Source organism: Chelonia mydas, chromosome 5, assembly GCF_015237465.2.
Source record: "Chelonia mydas isolate rCheMyd1 chromosome 5, rCheMyd1.pri.v2, whole genome shotgun sequence".
Classification (NCBI taxonomy): Eukaryota; Metazoa; Chordata; order Testudines; family Cheloniidae; genus Chelonia; species Chelonia mydas.
In genome coordinates, this window is record NC_051245.2 from 52076905 (window position 1) to 52102948 (window position 26044).

Genomic DNA, 26044 nt, shown 5'->3' on the forward strand with positions numbered 1-26044 from the left:
TATGACCCATTGTAGTCTCCCCATTAACCAGTTCCTTATTCACCTTTCAGTTCTCATATTTATCCCCATCCTCTCCAATTTAACTAATAATTTCCCATGTGAAACTGTATCAAATGTATTACTGAAATCCAGGTTGATTAGATCTACTGCATTTCCTTTGTCTAAAAAATGAGTTATCTTCTCAAAGAAAGGGATCCTGTTGGTCTGGTATGATCTACCTTTTGTACAGCCATGTTGTATGTTATCCCAAATACTGTTTACCTCTCTGTCCTTAACTACTTTCTCTTTCAAAATTTCTTCCAAGACCTTTCATACAATTGAGGTCAAACTAATAGGCATGTAATTTCCTGGGTCACTTTTTTTTCCCTTTCTTAAAAATAGCTGAGAATTAGCAATTCTCCAGTCATAGGGTATGACCCCCAAATTTACAGATTAATTAAAAATCCTTGCTATTGGACTTGTGATTAGTGAGGTTCTACTATATAGTATTTTTCAAAGATCATCATGCAGCATCCATTGTTGTTTAACTTTAAAGGCATGGCAATAGGGGAAGAATGATCTTGAACAGTAATAAAAAAAATGATTTCTGCCCATTGAATGTTAGTCCACTTTTTCAGTCATAAGAACATAAGAATTGACATACTGGGTTAGACCAATGGTCCCTCTAGCCTAGTATCCTGTCTTCTGACAGTGGTGCCAGATGCTTCGGAGGCAATGAACAGAACAGGGCAATTTATCCACTAGTTCTGCTCTTAGATATGCGTGTGCAGCTGCTGCTGCTGTCAATGGGATTTGCACTTGTATTGAGAACAGAGTGGCCCCTAACTAGAACAAAACTTTTTTTAATGCTCTGAAGTTTTTTATTTTTTTTATTTCTAAATTCTGCCAATTGCCATAATCAGGAATCCCCAAATACAAGAAAGGTTTATGTAGCCTGTAATATTTTTAGTACATAAAAGAAAATATAATTGTATAGAATATAAAAAGTGGCCAATCTTCAGATGTTTATAAATAGTATTACTATATTTGTAACTAATCTGGGCTGCAGAGACCGACACCATGTAGAGATCAAACCAGGGACCTTCTTCACCAAAATCACAGGTTTCTACCACTTGAGCTAAAAGAATTTCTCCAAGTCTGAGTAGTAGCAGGCTGTTATCTAGTCACTAGTGGCAGTCACTAGAAGGAGGCATGATCATACTTACCACGGAATATCTTGTAACAGCATGTTATTATTATTGTACAAGGAGGGAGTCACCTTATTCTTTTTTTTAATTATTGTTGTATCAGGATAACGTTACTGTATAATGAATATAGCAAATGTGATGCAACTTGTGTCACTACCATGAGTTTGTTGTCTTTGTAGGTGTTGTGTTTCACTATCGTGCCGCAACTAGTAGGTATACCCTGGATTTTCAGCATGCTCAGCAGTCTTGTCTGGACAATGGTGCTGTCATAGCAAACCCTGATCAGCTGAAAGCTGCATATGAAGATGGATTTGAGCAATGCGATGCTGGTTGGTTGTCTGATCAAACTGTTAGGTGAGTTGTTCAAATTGCCTCTTGACAGTATTTCCCCAAATTAATAGGCTTGATCTGTTCATACTTAAAATGCAATAAAATGTTAACGAACTGTAACAATAAATATTAACTTACTGTATTCCAGATATCCAATCAGGCAACCCAGAGTTGGCTGCTATGGAGATAAAATGGGAAAGGAAGGAGTTAGAACATATGGATTCCGTCTTCCCAATGAAACTTATGATGTATATTGCTATGTGGATCACCTGGAAGGTAAGATAGTCCCATGTTTATGTTCGAAAGCTAAAATAATTGGAGAATCTAACATGGCAAGACAGTAAAATAAGAATTTTTGTATAAAAACCATCCTAGTCATTTTGCATACGAAAAAGAATGGTTGGATAAAACGAACCTATAGTTTGTGGTATAGCAGGCCTTAATTAAAGGAGACCGGGGAGGTGGTGGTTCACAAATGGGTATTCAGGTTTGGAGCTTCTATAGTTAGTGACAGTAGTCAATGCAAACCTGCTATTGGAACATTTCCTCACATTTTTAGAGTGTTAAAAAAAGAAAGACACTTCAAGAAATGTTTGTAACATTTGGAGGTACTGCAGAGAACTAAAGATGCATCTAGTTTATGTACTAACTATATTATGGTTCCTAAAGTATACAGCTAAGGTGCTTACCTATCAGTGACTCCAGAATTACATAGATATTAAATGACAATCCAAGCTTAATATTGAATTTTGGAAATAAAAGGCTTTCACAGTATAACATAGTTCCGGTGAGACATGTGCAACATGTTTAGTAGAACTGTCTGTGTTACCACAATATGACATCAATTCATGTGAAATTTGTCTATGGAAGGCCTCCCAATACAATGCAACAGTTGTGGGTCTGTTGTGTGGGGGATGGGCAATGATGAAAGGTGAATACCAAGGGACTGAACCCCAGTCTATAGCAAAGTTAGATGCTGTGCCAGCTCTATGAAGATCAAAACAGGAAGGATTTGGGGGATTCGAGATTTGAGGGTACAATGGCTACACATTTCCCACATCATGTTGTGATCGCTGCATGCCCTCACTTCAGCCTATAGGGCTAGCGCAGCAGCTATAGTTAGCATAGCTAACTACCCTACACTTCTCTAGTGGGATTGGGGGTGTATTCTAGATACCTTCATGCTTAGAGACTATACTAATTGATTCAATATAAACACTTAAGATATAAAGATAGATTCTCTCCCCCCTCTCTCCACCTCCGTGTAGACTTATACTCAGCCTTTGTGCTGTGAATTTTACCCTATATGCAGAAGTCCACAGTAACGAGACATACAGCTGTCATGTTTCAATGCACTGAAACAGTATGAGACTTTCACTTTGTTTCCCTGTGAGTAGAGTTTCATTCAACTAGGTTTCTACTCTTCCATCTTAACACATTACCAATTCCAAACTATAAGTTTTATGGACAAGTTCCTCAGCTGATATAAATTAGTATAGCTTTGTCGAAGTCCGTGGAGCATTGAACCAGCTGAACCATATGTGTCTTCAAATATTTAAATAAAGGAATAATAATTTCATGATAGATTGTAAGGTTTTGATTGTTTTATTTTATATTTCAGTTATTGTCTAAAATTCTCTTTCTGTTCTGAAAATCTAGAAGGATAAAGACTTTGATCCTGCACCCACTGCAGTCAGTGGGAGTTTTGCCATGAACTTCAGTAGATGCAGGGTCAGGTCCAAAATAGCTCCCAGAGGAGAACTATGGAAATGGTTCCCCATCTTTTACCTGTTATATTATCTGTTCAGAATATCACAGTCACTCCCTGGTGATAAGAGACAGTATTATAGTTATTGCTTTAAATAAAGCATCACTAATGTGAGTTTAGTGCATACATCTTTGAAAGGCAAAGATGAAGTACACATGGCAGTAGTGCAGATTTTCTGAAATTAAAAAAAAAAGGAAGTGCTCATGAAAGATGCTCGATTGAGGGTAGCATATTAATGGGGGGAGTTTTATCATTGATTTCAGTGGGAGCAGATTTAGGCCAACACTGGACACTGAAAAGTCCAACCTAAAGTCCTCCAGTTAGCCACATAGCAGATAACAGTAGCAATGTCAATGGGCCGTCATCCTAATCTGGAGAGACCACTGCTAAGGGTGAGATAGTAGCTCAGTCTCTGTGGCCCATTCAATCCTTGCTCTCTGTAACAGGGTGACTTGGCACTTTATGGGCTAGAGGCCTGTGGGTAGCCAACCCTGATTTCTAATGAGGCACACCTGAGCAAGGATCACCTGATTCTCCTATAAAGAGCAGCAGGAAACTGCAGAGTGAGAGTTCTCAGAGGGTTCTCAGGGAGAACAGAACGGATTATCGAGGCTGATGGGTGAGAGTAGGCTCCAGCAGAGGCATCTGGGGTTTGCGGAGTGAGACTACAGGCAGGAAAAGCATAGGAGTGACCTGATAGGGATGTAACGAGGTGGACTTGAGGAAAGACTGGAGAACTTTATTTTGAATGTTTGTTAATTTAACAAATCAGAACCTGAGATGCGTGTGAATGGACAAAAGTGTCTATGAATCATGGAGAAAGCCCCTTGAAGGGGGAAACTGAGGCAGGGGCTGTTGGCCATGAGGAAGTGCTCAGGAGGCATCCTCCTGGTGACAGTCTCTGTGCTCAGATTGCCAAGAAGAATGCCAGCTAGTGCCAATCCTGGTTATGTTCTTTTGTGGTGAGGACATTTTTTCTTTAGGAATTGGACTGAGACCACCTATAAGTCATCAAACAACAGTCACATCTTACTCATTATTTGAAATGGGCTAAATCTGAACAAGTGAAAGCCTCAATACCCCACCCCAAGGTAACATTAACAGCCCCTTGTTGCATAGATATTTCTGCTTTTTTCTTGTAAAATATAAACATTAACATAGTATTGTTTCTGGGACAGCTCTTCAGTTGGTGTAAATCAGCACAGCTCCATCAAAGCCAGCTGAGGATCTGGCCCTATGTTTTTAACATACTTAATAAGAAGTATAGGATTTGAGTGTGGCTGGATTAACTGTCGAGGAGTACCATTGCTTATGGAATTTCCTAACTTCCGAGGGCTTGATTTCTCAACCTAAATAATGCATGAATGCTATTTTTTTGCTTGTGGACAAATGATAGTGGGCAGGTGGTGGCACCCACTGTACGTAAGGGTTGCAAAATAGTTGCCATTATAGTCTTGATAGGTTTCAAGCCCAGAAGGTATCATTATGATCATATAGCCTGAGATCCTTCTACTTTTGTATGGGCTAAAGTTTTCAATGGAATGGGAATGTCCAGGCTCAGAAAAGATAAGAGAAAAATCTACTCTAGGACCTGAGTATGGATATATGGCATCAGTATTATATACTGCCATGCAATAGGCCCATCTATGGGGGAAACCAGATGCAAGAAGATATAGAAGGTGAGCCTGCTGCACCTTGGAATGGTAATTTGTCATACCCTTACCAGCAGGTCCCTAGAAATTTAGCAAGATAGTGGGCTCTTTAACTTTTCACGTAAGGGTTAAAGAACCATGATAGTACTCTGCTTCTACAAAAATGGTTGCTAGAAGGACAAAAGGTGATTTCAGGAAACTACATAGCATAAAAGAGAATAAACTAGTGGAACCATTTGCTCATGGAGAATTTGATAAACTGAAGACACAAGTAATTTATGTGTACAGTAAACACTGCATAAAAGGACATTGTATGTTTTGTTTGCTGCATAAATAACACATGAATTCCATGGAAGCAGGCCCTAGCTTTTAGGATTTGAAGCCACATAATGTTTATTATTGCCCTATTCATTTCGGGCCTGATTCTGCAACAGATGACAGAGCTTCTCTTCTGAGGTGTGAGCACCCTCAACTCCCGTTAAAGACAAAGGGAATGGAGGGTAATCAGTACCTCACAGAACTGGGCTCATACAAGATATTTTCCATCTTAATTATGATTTGGAACCAAGAACAGGCAAGTATTATTCTAAGATGTTGATTAAGGGTCAGATCTGCTAGCCTTATTCACACTGAATAGTACCTTACTTCTGTAAGGATTTCTGTGTCTAGAACCTGGGGTTAGAGGGTCTTGGCTGACTGATACCTCTATGTTGCCACTGGGGAATGAGGCAAAGCAACACCCAACAGTTACTGGAGGGTTGGGCACTGCAGGAAGTACTGCCTGAAGAGGCCAGTGCAACGGAACCCTGCAGCCCCCTGATTAACCCACACCAACTGTTTAAACCAGAAAGCTGGTCCAGGGAGCGTCTGAGCCACAGCGCAGACTTTGGCTTGCTACAGCCTCAGACCTCATATTTTGTCCCATCTTGCTCCTGACTCTTGCCTTCAAACCTGGCCTTCCTTGACTCTGGTGCCCATTTCCTGATGACTTGGTAGCTAGTCTAGACTCCTGCTTTTGACCCTGACCCAGCAGACATTACTGGTCCAGCTGCCTATGTTCTGGCCATTACAACTCCATGAGTAGTATTATTGAAGTCAATGGGACTACTTCCAGAGTAAGGAGCTGCTTGAGTAAGGGTATCAGAATCTAGCCCATAATAAAGATGCTCATCTTGGAAATGTTTGCTCAATAGTTGGGAGCCTTTTGTCAGGGGCAATGTTAGACCAGATGGCCTTCAAAGAGCATGGAAATATTTGCAATAGACTTTAGCTGAATTATGTACTGAATTCACATTATTTATTTGGTTAGTTACAGACAAAGATGTGTATGAACAAGCAGCATTTCAGCTTTCTTCTTTCTTCCTTTCTGGCTTTATAAAATTACATTGCCTGAGACATGAATTTCTAGATGCAATACAAACAATTAACCTAAATTAAAACCAGCCATCTAGGCTAAAGCTTAGCATTTCCTTGTTCAGAGCAAAGCCATTGAGATTAAAGGCTGTGCATAATTATGAGTAAAATATTTTGAGTTTTGTTAAAAAAACCTGGGGGAATTATTATGTAGGTTTAAAACTTCAGAACTATAATGATAAAAAAGAGATTGGAAACAGTTTTTCATTAAACTAGGCATGGGCATGGTGACTTATAATAGGCTGATTTAAACTTTTTATAGTTCATTTCATCTCATTATGTGAGATTTTGAATACGTTTATTAATAAACCAGTGCTTACAGTTAAAGGTCTCATAAATGGGCTATTAATTTAGGGGATTCTATTCTAAAGACCTCACTGTCTGCTTAACTTCACTTCCATCTGAAACAAGTGTCCAACTGGCAATATTACAATGCCTGTTGATTTGAAATGAATGATTAGAAAATAATACGTATGAATTTGAAATCTGGGTAGTGCTAGTGAAGTCTAAGTGAAGTCCCTTCACCAACACCTGCTGATGAAGTGGAGGGGTGGGGGATGAGGTCCACTGGCCAAAGCCATGTAGGAGCCATGTATATGTAACATGCAAACAAGGAGTTGTGCTAGGAAAGTATTTTTGGGGTGGAGGTTGGGAAGATTCCAGAAACCCCTTTCCTGTGACACACCTTTTTTTCCCCCACTTTGTGTAGGAAACCAATAGAAAACCAGACGGCCTTTCAACATTTTCCATTCAGTCTCATATAGTTCTTGCTGTTGTCACTGAAATTTGCGTAAGAATAAAAAGGAACATCCTTTCAGAATAAACCCTCATGCTTAGGGTATTTTTTTGAGGACTCAAGCCCTCCTCCAAAGTCCGTCCAAGTCAATAGCACTCTTTCTATTGATTTCTATAGGCTTTTTAGGGTTGCCAGGTGTCCAGCTTTTGACTGGAAAGTCTGGTCGAAAGGGGAACCTGACAGTGTCCAGTCAGTACTACTGACCGAACCCCAAAGTCTGGTTAGTGTGGATAGGAGAGGCATGGAGGAGGCAAATCATCACCCATACCAGCCCCTACACAGCTGGGGCCACATCCTGCCTGCACTGAGCAGCTGCAACTCCCAGTCCCAGCACTGCAGGCGAGTCCCTCCTGATCTGAGCAGAGGGGAGCCGGAGGGTGGGGGGAGCAGAGAGGGAAAAGCAGCAAGCGACGACGGGGGTGGGGGGAAGAGGAGTGAATGACAGGGTGGGATCTTGGGGGAAGAGATAGGGCCTCAGGGGTGGGACCTCAGGGTGAAGGGGCAGGGCAGGGGTGGGGCTTTGTGGGGGAAGAGGCAGGGCAGGGAAGGTTCTGGCACTCCTCCTGGAGTGCCCAGTATTTAAATATTACAAAGCTGGCAACTGATCAGACCCTAATCCCCCTCCTGTGGGTAAGGCACACATGAAAGAGATTTGCCTGAAAAGCCGATGGAAAGTTCAAAATTGATTTCGCCCCTATCAACAAGTAAGAACCAGTAAAACTGTGCTGCTGGGTCACAGCTGCTACTGATGAGTTTGATGAGGTGTAGCTCACCTTAGCATTTGGGGGCAGGCCTGTGGAAAAAATGTCTCCTCCCAGCTCCTCCAAATGTCATAAATCCCCGACTAGCACTATCACATCACTTTGCACAGAATAGGACTAAGAGCTTTGGGGAAGGTTAACAAGATAATATTTTGATGCCTGACTTCTATTGATATGAATGGACTTCCGACCTCAGTGAGCCTGCACGTGGCTGGAACTTGCCCAATACGTGAGCTGAGCCCAGACAGGGACAGTATTTGTGAGAGCTGGCTGCAGGCCATCAACTTACAGCAGCTGGAGGGGAAGCAGCCCTGGAGTTGCTTCCTGCAGCAGCAGGGGAGATGTCATTTTGTTTCTCTCAGCCCAAAAGCTTGATAGTGACCAAAGCCCCAGCTATACAATGGAGAGACTGAGCCCCAAGGCTCCACTATACCTGTAAGGACTAGCTGCCAGCTAAGCCCATAGACTCCCCCACCCAGTTCCAGGAGCCATGGTGGTCAGGGCTTGAGGCTACCAGGGACCTCCTTCACCTGAATGGGAGAGCTGTTGGGCTTCCCAGTGTTGGGGTAGCCAACTTACACCCAGTAAGCCAGGCCTATATCCAGTAAGAGACCCTAGACCTTCACAGTGAGCTCTAGTTCCACAAACAACTAAAGCCTGTGGGGAGACTTTGAAGCATTTTTGTTGTTTTTACCTGATTAGTTGATATTTAGTGTTTATTACTGTGGGATTAGCTGGTTACTTATTTAATATCCCAACTTCCCTTACCTGTTCCCTTTCCCTGCTTTTAATTTATCCCTGTCCTGTCAAGGGATAAAATGGTTTTTTATCCTTATCTTTTGGCCCTTCATTTCTTGTATATATTATAATGTCCTAGAGGTCATTGAGCTGTCTATTAGTTTATGCACCCAACCACTAGGCCGAGGCAGTGAACACAAACAACTCCTTGGTCCTAAGGTTGGTCGCTGAGCCTTCGAGGAGGGCAGAATAAGGAGCTCTACCACTCTTGGTAGAGCAGAGGTGCCCCCAGAAGGGGCTGTGACAGATAAGACAAACACAGGCATATCTTTCTTGAGACTATAGTATTCATCTCATGAATGTTCTCTGTACAGGTTATAGGTATCACTGTTGGCTAGGGATTGTATTCTGTGCCATAGGGGAGGGCTATTGCAGCACCTCCAGGAACTAAAAACAGTGGTGGGTAATTGCTGCAGACCCTGGGAACAGTAAACAGGTCAAGAGATGCTTGCCTCCTAGCTCCCCATCTAGCTTGCCACCCCCTGAGGGGGTTTGGATATACTGATTCTGGCTGGGTTCCAGAGCCCCAGAAGACAAAGGAAGAGCCTGGGTAAAGGGCCAGCTTGAACTGACAGAGAGATCTTCATTTTGATAAAAAAGGATGACATGCCTTTTGTCCTGCCGAAGGGTTGGAAGGACTGGAACCTGCCAGGGACTCCCTAGGAGTGAGGGAGGGGGAGGCACTGATAAGCTTAAATCTGCATTAGACCCTGTTATGGTTTTATATGCTTTCTCTGTAAAGCTTTTATCCTAAAATCATGTACTTTGCTGTGGGCAAAGAACCTCTTTCCTCCACCTTTGGAAAAGCTGTTTGGTTACTGGCAACTGCTGGCATAGCCTTTGGAGTGGAAGCAAAGCACAGGGGCTGGAGAGTAGTCAGACCGGCTGGGATAAACACAATGAAGTGCAAGGAAGCTGTGAGTCTAAACCCTTGGTCAGAAAGAAAAGAGTCACAAGTCTCTGCCCAGAGAGAGGTGACAGCTAGAGCTCTGAGACCCGAGAGGAAATTCCTTGAGCAGACCATGAAGGGGGATCAGAGGTGCAGTTACCCCCAAACTGTGACAGAGCTACATAGGGGGAAAGGATAGAGTTTAAAAAAATGAAATCTGAGGTTGCCCTTAGCATTTCTAGTTTTCCCACAGTGGTTGGTGCTGGAGAGGGAATGGACACTGACATCATGGGTCCCAAATGCTGGCTCTGATGGCTGAGATTCACTACCCCATACCTAACCTCTTCCATGAGGGGCTTTGGACTACTGAGTCCGTGCTGTGTGAGGACTCTCTGGATGTGGTTCTGGCCCACCCTTATTTTCATACTTGCTTTTATAGCATATGGTTCATGAAACTCACTCACTCTCCTGACTCAGTGAGACTTCTTCTAGTGAGGGTGAATAAGTGAATTAAACCTCAGTGGAATGAAATTTGTTCCAAATCCACCTGATAAGCCTGTAGATCCAAAACTTTTTGGCATAGCAGTGGTAGTGAATCAGCCTTTGTCTGCAACAAAAAGCTTGGCTTCCCCATCTAGCTTGTTGTATTTGACAGCAAAAGAAAGAAGTTTTGGTCAGGTGTTTTTTAAAACTAAGCAATGCGAATACTCACAATAGGAAAATCCTGGAGATTCTTTGTATTCTCTGACTGCTGAGGGTAGCGAATCAACTTGAGACATGATCTGAGAAAGGGGCCAAGAATAATACATGTTGCATTATTGTCTGTAATCAAAATATTGTCATGGGTTCCATTTCGCCCTTGCTATTGCAGGGCATGGTCAGAGCTAGTTTTTCCTCCCACTTCTGCTGCAGGCCTTGGGTTTGCCTTAATAATTTTGCTGAGTTACCTCTCAGCATGAACTCCAGCTATCAAAACATTACAGATCACAGTTAACTTCTTGGCATTTTTTTCAAGAAGAAAAGTTGATTCTTCATTGCTTTGGTGATGGGGGCTATGTCATCCACTCGCCTGCCAAACGAGTTTTCTGTAAGTGTGAAAAAAGTGCACTCCTAATGTTTTGGTTGGGAAACCTTGGAGTTTCCAGACAGCATAATTAAGCAGCTCACGATGTGTGATGGCAGTAATCCCTCTGCTAAGTATGAGACTTAACGCCCCCATGCACAAGGGAGGAGTTATTTTGAGAGAATACACCGCTAGTTAAATATATTTTATTAGTTTCATCAGCAACTTTTAAAGCTTCTTTGAGGAAGTCTGTAAGGGCCAAATTCTTCTTTCTGTTTGGTAGGTCAGAGGGGATAAGATAAGTGCCAACAGTAGCCAAATTTGACCAGTAGCAGTGGAAGCCAGGACTAGCACCTAAGTGAACTCTGTTTCCCAAATCACATTGATGGCCTCTCTGCCAATTTTGAAATAGGAGATGGGGTGCAAAGCCTGAGCACATCTGCTCTATGTAGCATCATTTCCTAGCACAGTCTTGGGATTTCCATATGAAATCCCTAGAGGAGTTAAATGAGTTTATTTTCAGCATTAACTCTTACTCCTCACATTTACCTCTCCTGTGCTAAGGGAATAGTATGTGGAGAAGACACAAGTGGGGAGCATCATGTATAAGTTGCGCTACGATGAAAGGAAGGACCAGGGATACAATGAAGTGAGATTGGCTCTTTCTTCAGATACCCCAAGATACAAAGGATTTCCCCATTGTAATTGGGACATATGTAGAGGGTGGAGTGCTGGTGGGGTGCAGAGAGCACAAGTAAGTCCTTCCCTCCCATCCCTTCCCCTAGAGTACATGCACAAGAAACTCCAATAATTTGTCAGCCAGCTGTCCTTGAGCAAAGAGGATACCAATTAATTTTGTCCTCTGCACTCACTACACCAACATGTTTGAATAGGGGTAGCAGCATGCCCCCTGTGTTCCCCAGCATTTGTCTATAGGGCGATAATGAGGGAGTACATGGCTCACTACTTCCTATTGGAGTAGTAAGGGCCACTACAGCGCCATGTCTTCATCAACCACCATTTGGGCAGAGAACCTCTTTCCTCCTCTTCCGGAAGTAGTTGGTTCTTACAGCCATTAATGAGCTCTAAAACTTCTTTTAAATTAAAGTGAGAACTAAGGAACTAGAAGACAGACACTGGTCTTACTCAGCCCCATGCACATATTATAATTCTTTTTCTCATTTAAGTCTCAGAAACCAGGTATGTTTGGTACTAGTGTAAGTCAGATCTGTACCTCTGGACTACCTGATAACTGGCTTGGAAATATTTCTCCTATGTGCCCAGTGGACGGGAAGAAACTTTTTTTTTGTTTTGGAAAACTGCAGGGGAACTTTTAAAAGTTTTCAGATTTTATAACCAGACTCATCTACAGGTTTGAGAGTTTTGCTTGATTTTGGTTTTATATTTGGTCGTGATGGTTATTACACTGTTGTAAATGCAGGTCAAATTAACACTGACACATAGACTTGTAGTTTCTTTTCAAATTGGACAGGCTGATTGCAGGCTAATTTCTGGTTGTGTCAATGTGTGGTTAATTGGAATTTGGTTTGGACAAATCTACTGGGGTATTTTTAAACTAGAGGTTTTGGATTCTCAGTATCTAATTTCTTGGCTTGAACAAATGCAAACTGCCATTATTTTAACATAGGTTTTTTTTCACATTAGCATTCTTGAAAGAAATTAATTTTTACACAATACACGATGGAATGACAAAAGTATTTTGCTGATTGCTTTGCCACCTTTTTGCATTCTTTGTGCCTTCAGCTCCAAAAAGCCCAATATCATGTCAAATAGGTGCTAATGGGCATAAAGCTCGACTCTCTTCGGGCAGTTTGCCCCATTTTAGTTAGTTTACATTTTTCTTTAAATGCATTTTTTGTTTTCAGCATTTATGAATTTTTTGCTCATAAACTAAGCTTCAGACACAGATGGCATCTTGTTACACCTGCAGAATTTAGGAAACAAACCAAATAACTTGGCCTCTGGTCTATCATTAGACAGATTCAGTAGAAAAAAGGACACTCTACCCACCGCTCAAATGTGCAGTATTATTAACATTGCAAATGCAGGCAGATTGCAAGGGTTTCTTCCATATAAACAGCTCTTTGTGTGACACTGATGGATAGATTTTCAGCAGGGCATAGGCACAATATGAAAACATGAAAAAGTGTTCCCACCGTTTGCAGGTGTAAATCCAGTAACAAGAGGCAGAAGTATGCAGAATGGTATGCACGATTCAATGTGTGGGTGCAAAAATGTGGGCCCCAATTTTCCACTATTTAAATCTGAAATTTCATGGTGTTGTAATTGTAGGGGTTCTGACCCAAAAAGGAGTTGGGGGATCACAAGGTTATTGTATGGGGGTGGGGGCGGGTGGCATGGTGTGGTATTGCCACCCTTACTTCTGCACTGCTGCCTGCAGAGCTGCGCCCTAAGTCAGCAGCCGCCACTCCCCGGCCGCCCAGCTTAGAAGGCAGCAGCACAGAGGTAAAGGTGCCGTGGTATGGCATTGAGACCCTTACTTCTGCTCTGCTGCTGGTGGGGCACCACCTTCAGAGCTGGTCGCCCGGCCAACAGCTACGGCTGTCTGGCTACTCAGCTCTGAAGGCAGCACAGAGGTAAGGGTGGCAATACCACCGTTCCCCCTAAAATAACCTTGTGACCCTCCTGCAACTCCTTTTTGGGTCAGGATCCCCAATTTGGGAAACGTTGGTCTCCCCTGGGAAATCTGTATAGTATAGGGTAAAAGCACACAAAAGACCAGATTTCATGGTCCATGATGCATTTTTCATGGCTGTGAATTTGGTAGGGCCCTACCTATAATAGTAGGCGTACTCCCCCTGTGGTCTAAGAGAAGCATTTTGCCTCCTGATGCTACTCAGTGTGATGCAATTCTGTGCTGTCCCTTACTCTGAACCATCCTTAGCAGGTCTAGTCTGACCCTTAATGGCTACAGTGATTTATCCCTAGGTTAGAATTTCCCTACAATTTGTATAAGGAAACTCATGCCATGAAATTGATATTACAGCTGTAATAATAAATCACAATGCTTCTAAGAACGAGAAAAAAATTAGCCCACTGCCTTCTTTCACACTTGCATTCCTTTCAGGCCTAAACCAAGGGTAATATTGATGTGACTGGACCTGCTCATGGGGATGCAGTCTCTCCATCTGTCTTTTGCTAGGTTATCTAGAGACAAATACATAGGTGAGACAGATCATATGTCTAATGTGGCTAAGCAGCTCTCCCCAGCAATAGGAACCTTTGTATTCTGGCCCACCAATGGGAGAAGATGGGAGAAAAATCAACTTCTCATAACAAGCATCTTGAGTTTACACTACTCTCTTTAACTGAACATTTTTTAACTTTATATCTCATTAGCTACAATCTTAAGTCTAGACAGAGGAAGGTGTCAAACATTGCACCATTCCCAGGATATGGGTTTTAAGTTTGCTATTATTTTGGTGGGTGAAGGAGCAGCTCTGATTCTAAAACAAAACTCCAAAAAAGATCATTCACAAAAGGGCTATTTACATTGGAACTGATTCTAAGACACAGGAATCATTTTGTTCAAACTCCATCAGTAATTTATAAGTGGAAAGGTGTTACTTGGAGATTAATATTCACTTGAAGCCAAAGTGCACAAGGGAGCTTCTGGACTAATTTGTCTGTTTCAGCTAAAGTCTCAGACTCAGGGCATACCATAATGTGTCCAGTGATGATTCTCTTTTTCTTTTCATTGGGCATGCTATTAGTAGTTGACCTGTAGAAGTATCACTCTGAAAATTGATTTACAGCAGCCAGTAAAGAGCATTTGTATTCTTTGAGCCTTGCGAGAGATCCTAGTGATGACTAGAAGGGCCAAGTAAGAGGCCTGCAGATGTAAGAGAGTACATTTGCTTTCACTGAGAAAAATAAAAGCGTTATCAGACCATGTTCCAGGTTCACTAAGTGCACTGAAGTCACAATGCCTATTTCAGCCCAGGGCTCAAGTAGAAGTCACATATGGTTTGGCTCCCCTGTGCCCTGCCTGCATGTTGAGGGGAGGAGTCTGTCTCCAACCCCTGCATAATTCCCTCACAAAAAGGTCACAGATTCAATCTTTGTGCTATGTGGTGAGTGGGTGAATTTTATGTGCATGTACATAGTGTGAATTCTGGGCAGATTTAGTTCTCTGGCCACAGAGCACACATGCAAAATTTGAAGGGAAAGGCTATGTTATAAATATCTTACAGGGGGAATGGGACTAAATTGAGTTGGTAATGGAAAGTGAGTCTCAACCTTAATAATGGAGAGGCAGTTGGAGCTGGAGTATCAAGAGGGAACTGTTCGGTAAAACTCACCGTTGTTTTTATTCCTTAGGTGATGTGTTCCATGTGACACTGCCCAACAAGCTAACCTTTGAAGAAGCTAAGAAGCAGTGTGAGAAAAGGGATGCAGTTCTTGCTACAGTGGGCGACCTGCATGCTGCCTGGAGGAGTGGCTTTGACCAATGTGACTATGGCTGGCTGGCTGATGGCAGCGTGCGTTATCCTGTGTCTGTGGCTAGAATCCAGTGTGGAGGAGGTTTACTTGGGGTGAGAACCCTGTATCGCTATGAGAACCAAACAGGCTTCCCCTACCCACATAGCAAGTTTGATGCCTACTGCTTTCAACGTAAGCTTTTTTTATTATGATTTTAAGCATGCATTTTGGTCACAAAAGGGTTTAACCTGCCATGTTGCTTGATTTCATTGCTTACAGAGCATGTATATTGTGACCAAAGCATTTCATTACTGTGGCTTTACAGAACAAACAAAGAAGCCAACCAGAAACAACTGTGTTAAAATAACATTAAGGACAAGGCAAGGAACTATGGAGAGAGGAAATGTTAAGATAAAGTTAATCTGTGTCCTGTTGTTCCTCAACAGTGTGGCAAACATTTTTCAACAGCCTCCCATGGTTTACTGGATTTCCTAGTGCTGTGGAATTGCAGGTGATGCAATGCCTGGCCAAAGTGTGCCTGAGTTAAGGCATCAAGGCCTGATCTTGCAACCCATAATGACAGCGGTATTCCTTTTGATTGACATCAATGAAATCCTTATTTCCATGACTAGTCCCATTAAAGTTAAGGAGTAAGAAGTATTTGCATGAGTAAACATTGAAGTATTGGGCCTTTAATTCAGGACTTCTGGTTTCTTGGGGTCCTGTTCAGTGACAGTAAGTCACACCCACTCAGTGTGTCACTCTGTCTCCGTCTAGTGGAGGCTGCAACACATATAGAGGTTGATGGGCCTGCTACAGAGCTAGGTCCTTAGCTCAAACAGTAAAGGCTACGTTTTATGATCCCAATATCCCAGTTCAACCCTCGTGCCTGATGGCACACCCAAGGGTGTGGCATAACATGACATGTTAACTGCTCTCAACTCTAAGTGAAGTTAGTGGGAGCTGAAGATGCTCAGCACATTGCTGTACTGGGTGCTCTTGTTTTTTGTATTTTTAAATAGTTTTTTTTCTAATGTTTGTGGGTCAGATCTTAAAAACTTTGCTCGCAGAAATAGTCTCATTGACTTCAGAGGGACTACATGTATAAATAAAGACTATATTCATGCAGGATTGGTGGCTTACTCATCTAGAGTTTGTCTTACAACTCAAGTGGGAGATGACTCAATATATTTGCAATTTGTTTGTTTATGATCATTTTAAAGTATAATGGGTGAAATTCACCCTATTGTGGAGGGACTGCAGAAGACTCTCCAATGGGTTGGAATAGTGGCTGTTCTGGGGAGGAGGTTGTTTGAATTGAAGGCTGGAAGCCTATCCTCAGTTAGAACATTGGATTTCACCTCCCCAGCCCAGTTGCTCTTCACTCACATAGAGTCTGGCTACTGCGCATTAGGTGTATAGAGTGAATTTCACCCTATGAAAATATAATTTGTATTTTCCACTTTGTACTTTATCCTTTCAGGAAGTTTTTCTTAAAGCAAATTTTGACATACCCCGGGGCTTATAAATATCCTTCACAAGAATTTGCATGGGGTCATTGGGGTTTTTTTCTTTACTTTCGTGTATTTGCACAGAGGCTCACACCATCTGATCCACTAGATTTAGACCTTACTCAGCACTCTCCTTACTCATAACTTGCTCAGGAAAATCTCCTACTGATCATTGAAGAGTTACAGCTTGTTCCTGCCAGATACTGAGCACCGAGGAGACCTGCGTGAAATTTGATAGTTGGATTGACCAAAACATTTTCTGAATTCATATTGAATTCACAACAATTGTTTTGATTAGTATTAAAAAAAGAACTAGATAAATTCATGGAGGATAGGCCCATCAATGGCTATTAGCCAGGATGGGCTGGCATGGTGTCCCTAGCCTCTGTTTGCCAGAAGCTGGGAGTGTGCGAAGGGGGAATGAATCACTTGATGGTTACCTGTTCTGTTCGTTCCCTTTGAAGCACCTGCCATTGGCCACCGTCAGAAGACAGGATACTGGGTTAGATGGACCTTTGGTCTGACCCACTATGGCTGTTCTTATGTTCGGAAGAAAAAGAAACCGCAAAAAAAACCAAACCAAACCAAAACAACCCTGAAAAAAATTGAAATGTTTCATTTCCACATTTTTAAATGAAAAGTTTCAATTTTTCAATTCAAAATGACTTTTAATTTTGAAATTTACTTCAATTTTGTTAGTAAAATAGGAAAACATTTTTAAAAGTTCAAACATGAAATGACATATTTTATTTCAGGTCAAACAAAATGTTTTATTTGATGCTAAACAAAAAGTTTCACTTTTCAGCTTTCCAAAAATTTCAAAATACTTTTTTTCACTTTTTTGAACTGCCAGTAAATTGAAAAAATCACATAGCTCTACTTATGAGAGGGATTGGGTATCTTCAAGTCCCTTAGATCAGTGCTACTCAAAGTGGTGGTCTGCGGACCGGTGCCAGTCCGCGAGCCATCGGCTGCCAGTCTGCGCGCACATTGGAAAAAAAAATTGCCAGTCCCCCACATCACATAGCTTGAGAAGCACTGCCTTAGATGTCAATGGAAGAGCTCCAGCTCCTCTGAGTTGGCACCTGGCAAGCTCAGGCCCTTAATGAATACAGAATATGGCTCAAACACACTCACATATTTGTTTCCATAAACAGAGAGGTAACTGGTAAACTCTGTGTCATCAGATTGTATGTAGCATTTGGTTTTATTTAGTACTGGTGCAATATTGAATGCAATTCAAAATGCTAGAGAAAACTTTTTGAAGCAATTCACTGTATTTCCAAACCATATGAGTTTTGTTTATTGTTTTTCATGTAAAAGGGTTGAAGTTATACATTGTCTTTTTTTGGTTTGCAAATTAATAAAATCTTTACATCTGTGAACATTGTCTGAAACACAAAAGCAAAGAAAAAAAACACAATGACCCCATGCAAATTCTTATGAAGGATATTTATATTTACATGGCTCCTCAAGGACTGCGCACCTGTTTGCCTTTCTTCCCTCGAAGAGCCAGGATCCAGAAAGGAGGCAGGGGAAAGGAGGAGAGGCTAAGAACCTACCTAACCTCTGACTCCGCCTGCAAAACAAGGCCAGCGTACTGGTGGCAGTGGTCGGCTCTGATGGAGAGTGAAACTGCTCACTCTTTGTGTACAAGAGTCAACACGAGAGAGATTGTGACATAGTTAACAATCTCTCTGTGGCTCTCCCTAAGGTGAGACAGCTCCACACTGCACTCAGGACTGTGGCTTAAAAATCACAGTCAAGCTCAGAGTGTCACATGAAAATGCAATGTACAGTCACTGTGAGGCTCTGTGTGATACCATAATCCCTGATCTGAAGCTCAGGCGCAACTGTTCCATATGAAACTGGTTAAGATCACTCCTTTGCAGCAGTCACCACACTGCGATCTTGGTTTCTTAAACCCTTGCACAAAACCTCAGTAAAATGCTTAGTGCTCTGTCAGTATTTTCATAATGTATCTTGTTATATTTTCCCCCTAATACTTGAATCCTGACATTTAGGGGACTTGTGTTAATGGAAAGTAAGTTTAAATAATTGTTACATTCATTTATTAGATCAGAGGCTGCTAATTGGAAACACACAGCATTCCTCTGTGGCAAAATCAAGCAGAGTTATCTAGGTAGCGCCAGGGCCTAAAGTCTGCAAAACAGATGTTTTTATCGTTGAAAGCAGTAATGTCACATTTTTACTGTGTCCCAGTAAACTTTCCTCTGCCTCATAGATTCGAAGGCCAAAAGGGACCATTGTGATCATCTAGTCCAGAGGTGGGCAAACTACGGCCCGCGGGCCACATCCGGCCCAAGGGACCCTTCTGCCTGGGCCTTGAGCTCCTGGCTGGGGATGCTACCCCCGGCCCCTTCCCTGCTGTCCCCACTCCCCTGCAGCCTCAGCTCGCCATGCCGCCAGCGCTCTGGGCGGCGGGGCTGCAAGCTTCTGCCAGGCAGTGTGGCTGCGAGAGCCACCGGCCTGCCCCAGTGCTCTAGACTGCACGGCAGTGTGGCTGGCTCCGGCCAGGCAGCGCGGCTGCCAGTCCTGGCGCTCTGAGCGGCAAGGTAAAGGGGCGGGGAGCAGGGGGTTGGATAAGGGGTAGGGGGTCCTGGGGGGCAGTCAGGGGACAGTTGGATAGGCGTGGGAGTCCCGGGGGGGAGGGATCTGTCAGGGGGCAGGGGTGTGGATAGGGGTTGGGGCAGTCGGGGGACAGGGAGCAGGGGGGCTTGGATGGGGGGTGGGGTTCTGGGGGGGCAGTTCGGGCAGGGGGTCCCGGTCAGGGGACAAGGAGTGGGGGGGGGGGGTTGGATGGGGCAGGGATTCTGAGGGGGGCAGTCAGGGGGCGGGAAGTGGGAGGGGGTGGATGGGGGCAGGGGCCAGGCTGTTTGGGGGAGCAGGGGCCAGGCTGCTTGGGGGGGGGGCACAGCCTTCCCTATCCGGCCCTCCATACAGTTTCGGAACCACGATGTGGTCATCAGGCCAAAAAGTTTGCCCACCACTGATCTAGTCTGACCTCCTATGGAACACAGGCCATAGAACTTCCCCTAAATAGTTCCTAGAGCAGATCATTTAGAAGAACATCCAATCCTTATTTAAAAATGGTCAGTAATGGAACTTGTTCCAAAGGTTAATTACCCTTACTGGTTAATTACCATCAAAAATTTGTCTTTTTTCCCGTCAGAATTTGTCTAGCTTCAACTTCCAGCCATTGGATTGTGTTATACCTTTCTCTGTTAGAGTGAAGAGCCTTTTATTAAATATTTGTTCCCCATGTAGATACTTATAGATTTATAGACAATCAAGTCACCCTTAAAGCTTCTCTTTGTTAAGCTAAGTAGACTGAGGTCCTTGAGTCTCTCACTATAAGGCATATTTTCTGGTCCTTTACCCATTCTCGTGGCTCTTCTCTGAACCCTCTCCAATTTATGAACATTCTTATTGAATACTGGGCACCAGAACTGGACATAATATTCTTGCAGCAGTTGCACCAGTGCCAAATCCAGAGGTAAAATAACTTCTCTACTCCTACTCGGGGGAGGGAGAGCTCAGTGGTTTGAGCATTGGCCTGCTAAACCCAGGGTTGTGAGTTCAATCCTTGAGGTGGCCATTTAGGGATCTGGGGCAAAAATTGGGGATTGGCCCTGCTTTGAGCAGGGGGTTGGACTAGATGACCTCCTGAGGTGGTCCCTTCCAACCCTCATATTCTGTGATTTACTGCTGCTTCTATGATTCTATGATTTACTCAAGATTCCCCTGTCTATGCATCCAGAATCGCATTAGCTCTTTTGGCCACAGCATCACATTGCTGTGCTCATGTTCAGCTCCCTAATCTTTCTCATACTACTGCCTGAAAGCCAGTGATTTAACTTTTTGAATGTAATGCACATTATGCATTTGGTATGAAGTGAAATGGCAATGATTAAGGACCTCAGTTTACCACTTTCACTCACGCTGAGTAATATCCTCTATGTCTTTGAGTAGTCCAATTGGAATATGTGGGACACATGTAAACATATGCTTCTCCGCTCCAGAAAGAGTGGCTGACTCTGGCCTTTGTGGAGCCAGCTAGTGGATTAGATTTTTCAAATGCTCCAAAGCAACAGATCTGTGCCAGAGTAGGCATCTGTCTTAATCATTATCAAAACAAACCTTGTATTTAAAAAAGGAGACACCTCTTCCTTCAGCCCAGCATGAAGTCTTTATTGTGATTCAAACTCTCCTTGGTGGAAATTCTATATATTGAATTTAATTTTGCAATTAAAGTTAGAAGAAACCTCCAACCCACATTCTGAAGATTGCTAGCACAAAGCACAATTTATTAGCTTCAGATAAAATCATGAGCCAAGAAAAAAATCTATCTATAGTATAGTTAAGTTTAAGATTTTACTTAGTTTGCTTTCCAGTTGCAAAACCATACTGTACAAGTAGTCTTGACTCTGGAAAATAAAATGGGCTCAGACTAATAATTTGAGATGTGAAGTCTAAAGTCTTGTTTTTTAAAAATAAGAGACCATCACTTTGATCATGTATTTTTTTTCTCTACAGAAACCATATGGCTTATTATCTTTCATTTTCTTCTTGGTTGCTTACAGATGTGTCTGAAGTCTTCTTGAAGTTTAACCTCTATTAATTGGTTTATTGTGTTTATTTCCTACAGCTCATGTTTAGTCCCTTATTCTGCAAGGTACTTGAGATCATGCCTAAAGCATTGACTTTGACCGTAGAGTTAGGCATGTACTCCAGGACGTTGCTGCATCAAGGCTATCATCAAAAAAGTCTTTTATCTGTTAAAAGCTAAGATTGCTTTTGGTGGGATAGGGAATGTTAAAAAAGAATTAATTAGAAAGCAAAATTTGCTGAACACTGATGCTCAGCTGCAGTGGAACAAAATATTATTTCAGCCAAAAGTGACTTGATTTCTAATGGATACTGGCTTTATGGCCACTCATTACAGAGAGGAAAAGGGTTTTTTTGTTTTCTTCTCTTAGGGTTTGATTGAAAATACACTGAAGTCTGTGGGGGTCTTTCCATTGACTTCATTAGGCTTTGTATCTGGCCCTTGATACTGCAGCAGCTAGAGAGTAAATCATGGACTACTTTTTTTTATCAACTATTGATTGGAGTATGGAGGGGTTATTTTTTTTTATGACTCACTTCAAAAAGTGGACTTGATGAGCTTCTGCATGGGCATGTTTGCTGGGCGTGTTTCATAAGGTACTGATGTAGTAGTATAAGGCCCTAATTCATCTAGATACTTAAGTGCTGTATGCCTCAACTTAATCATGTGAGTAGTTCTATTTATTTCAAAGGGACTATTCAAGTGCTTAAAGTTAGACATATGCTTAAGTATCCTGAAAATGTAGACATACTTTATTTGTAAAATTAGTATTGTCTGCCTCTAGAGAGTAAATTAGAGATACATTTCTTATTAAACTTCTCAGTTTGTGGTCTCAAAGTTAAAGCATTTTGTAAGCCATATAGTGTGTTTTCCTAGATAAAATGATTAGGTCTTAATATAACTTCATTTTAATGACCTTATTTAAACAACAGTGAAGAAGGAAGAAAGCTGTTCCAGAGTGAAAGCATAAAGTAAACAGTTGGAGAATGAAAAAGTACAGTATCTCTACCAATTCACATAGGGTCCATCCAAAATCAACTTCATTCAGGTTGTTCTTAATATAAAAGGAATCAATTGAAAGCAATACAAGATAGCCTTTGATGTAAGCAGCAGTTGTTGAGATAATTTGCTTTCTTGCTGCTAAAAGATTCATGCATTTTATTAGGAAAATCTGTCTCATGTCTTACATCAGAAGAAGCACAAAGAAGACAGCTTCTTGAACACATGGCGCAAGGAATACAGTAATGCAAAACATCTGGATAGAGAAGCAACCAGTTAAAACTGGAGTTGGAACCTATTAAAAAATCAACTTTTTTTTTTTGTACAAGGCAGAAAGAAATGCTGGTAGATGTCTTCACTAAGAAGAAGCATCTGTGTCTCAGCTAATTCTTCTCAGTTAAGTTTACAAATCTGAAACATGTCCATGAAAAATGTATACATCATATTAGTGATAAGGCACTTACCTAGTGTAGCTGAAACAATCCTAGAGATGGTGTAAATCAGCACTGCTCCTCAGATTTCAGTTTGTACCAGCAGAAAATTTGGCCACCTATCTATAAACTGAATAGAATTTATATTGTATTCTTCTTCTTCTTTAGGAAACAAAATGCTTGTTTGTTTGTTTGTTAGAGTTGGTCAATTAGTAATTGCTGAACCAAATATCTGATGCATTTGGCCTTATTTTTTTAGTTTGTTTATTTCTGCTCCCTCACTGAATGTCTGAAACTTTTTATCAAGAGATTAGCAGTTAGTAAGTCATGAATAGTAAGTAACTGCATATCAGGCATGAATTTATGGGAAGATGTTGAACCTGAAAATACACAAACTGTTGAAAGTTAGACTGAACAAATAGAGGTGGGTCCAATGAGAATATCTGCAAATGCCTCACTGCAAATCCCTGTACAAGAGGTTGCTGAAATAGAGACTTCAGTTGTAATTCATTAAACTTTTAAGATTTGCAAACATTTTAATGAAAACCTGACAGTCACCTAAAAAGTCACGAATAACTAGCATTACAAAGCCCTCAAATAGTGGTGAATCACATTCTGTCTCTTTATTCATAAATATATTTTGATTCTGGCTTTATTTTCTATTTTTCCCCACCTCTATTTAATATTCTTTAAAACAAACAATAATCTTTGTTCCCACTTGAATAGACTTTAGAGAGTGGCTCACACAAGAACACCCCCAAACTTCTGGCTTCTGATCCAAACTTAATGAATGGATCTAACTCCATACTGGGTGTGGACTGAACCCTTGGATCCTAATGCTCTGAAATTTGAGGAAGTTTAGATCTGGATTTGGATAAAGCTGGTTGACCACCTCTTTGTCTACTTCAGTGTATAATCTAATAGTTTGTCTGTAAGGGCAACATTTTCAAAATTAGGTGTGTGAAACTTCAAACCTACATTTGTGTAGGCCTAATTTATGCACACAAATATATTATATGCCTGAACAAATGCCTACGATCTGGTCTACACTATAAACTTGTGCTGGTATAACTACATGGTTGCTCAGGAGTGTGGAAGGCTTCTCCCATCATCCTAGCAATTGCCTCTCGGGGAGGCGGAATATTTATGCCAATGGGAGAAGCTCTTCTGTTGGCAAAGGTAGTTATCTTCATTAAGTGCTACCAGTGCAACTGCACCACTGCAGCACTGTAAGTGTAGACAAGCCCTGAGAGACATCTAATTAGCCATGTGCATGTGAAAATACCTGATATGTGCGTATGTATTGGGTACTCTTGAGCATTAAACAGATGGATGTGCTCAATTTGCATGTTCCTATATTCTCCCTTAACTTCTTCCCCTTCTCTGCCTGTCCCATTACCTGTTCTAACAATCTTTTCCCTGTGCTCTTCAATTCTGGATGTCTTAGTGGATAGTAGATTCTTCTTTGCTCCATCTTCTGGAATATCTCCTTTCTGTAAATGTGACTCTCTGAATCCTATCTCAAACCTCATCTTTGTCCCTGATCCCTGGCCCTCAAGTAGGAATGATAAAACTTTCATATCATACGCTGAGTCTCTGAGTTTTCCTGAGCTCATTCATTAACTCTGAAACCCAACTTTTGGCCTTTGTGCCTGTCTTCCTAAAAAATTGTAACTACATAAATGTCTTGCATGTTTGTGTAGGGATTTTAATTACCTGATTAGATACTTAGCAATGCTTTCATATGAAAGAGGCTGTAGGTTCAGTTGTGTTGTGCTGGGGTAGTTAGTGCTGACTAGGGTGACCAGATAGCAAGTGTGAAAAATCAGGACAGGAAGTGGAGGGTAATAAGACCCTATATAAGAAAAAGCCCCAAATATCGGGACTGTCCCTATAAAATTGGGACATCTGGTCACCCTAGTGCTGACATATTTATGTACTAAAAATCTTGAAATCATCATCTATGTCCTAATAGTGACTCTAAGGGCCATACTCTACTCTTGATCCACAACTGCTGTCCCCTTATTATTTGGTGTTTTAAAGGGCCCAATCCTGCTGTCCTTTCATATATAATGCTCCCAGTTTTGTGTGTGAAGGGAAGCAGGATTATTTTCCAAAAGTCAACTTCATTGCAATACAAGGTTTCTGATCTTACCTGTGGGTATTTTTTTGTCCTCCGTGGATTATTGTTCTCACTTTCAGACCTAATCTAAATGCCTGAGAGTATAGTTTAGATGGATTACAGCAAATCTTGTGACATTATTATACAGTGTTTTAGGATGGCATGTTAGTTTCTGTTGCCTAAGCACACTCCGGTTGCTGTCAGGGTTCCCTTTTGTGATTTGTAATTATGTGCTGAAAATATACTAAGCTGGTATTTTACTTCCTGTTATACATGTGAATTGTATGCTAAAGTAAGCCTTGAAAAAACACCCATGACATTTGCAATGCAACTAGTACATAGCATAGCATAAAGGCACCAGGGGAATGGGAAACATCTCTTCCTTTAACTGCAAGAATTTTCTGATAGACTGAGAGTATGACATGAAAAATTCAACTTCAACATTTCAGTCAGTACAATAAAGAGCAATATGTTTGTATTTTGGTGACATTATGTTGTATAAAGACTTCTGATAATGTTAATGTAGCACCATGAAACTAATATTACTGACATGCTTTTGTTGTTGTTGTTGAGCAATGCAAGAGATTCCCTCCCCCAGGTCTGAGGATGCCTCCCCCACAGCGCTCCCAGCTCAGGGAGCCAAAGACAGGACTTTTATGAATAATATTATATCCTAAACCAGTGTTTTCCCAACTTGGGATACCGCTTGTGCAGGTAAAGCCCCTGGCGGGCCGGGCTGGTTTGCTTACCTGCCTCCTCCGCAGGTTCGGCCGATGGCGGCTCTCACTGGCCGCAGTTCGCCGCTGCAGGCCAATGGGGGCTGCGGGAAGCAGCACGAGCGCGGTGTCCCAAGTTTGGGAAACCCTGTCCTAAACTAAAAGTAATAACATTTAATTTCCTTCCATTACTTAAAAACACTTAATAGCACCTCTAAATTAAAAAAAACTCAAAACCTGGTAGACAAATACTTTGGCTAAAGGCAAATTAATTAAAGCCATTCAGTGAAAAAATACCGTTCTCACGTTCAGCCCTAATCTAACTTCTTATGAGTATTGTGTATGAACTCCAGCAAATCTTGTGGCATTGTAATACAGTGTTTTTATGTGGGCATTTAAAGCTGTACTGAATTCAAAACTTTCCTCTAAAACATTTTGTTGCTTTCATTCATTCTATTCAGGTTTAACATTTAGTTTGCATCAGAAAAGTATAAAAATGGGCTTACTTATACCC

The 26044-nt window shown here is 41.7% G+C and overlaps 1 protein-coding gene across 4 annotated transcripts in view; it reads left to right on the forward strand.

The window, feature by feature from the left end:
* The window catches only part of VCAN (versican), a 134298-nt gene that overhangs the window by 34160 nt on the left and 74094 nt on the right, over nt 1–26044 (forward strand). For all 4 annotated transcript variants that reach the window (XM_027828734.3, XM_043547218.1, XM_043547217.1 and 1 more), the window contains exons 4-6: nt 1367–1541; nt 1666–1793; nt 15020–15313. In XM_027828734.3, the coding sequence (XP_027684535.2) occupies nt 1367–1541; nt 1666–1793; nt 15020–15313 (597 nt within the window). The remainder of the gene's footprint in view (nt 1–1366; nt 1542–1665; nt 1794–15019; nt 15314–26044) is intronic.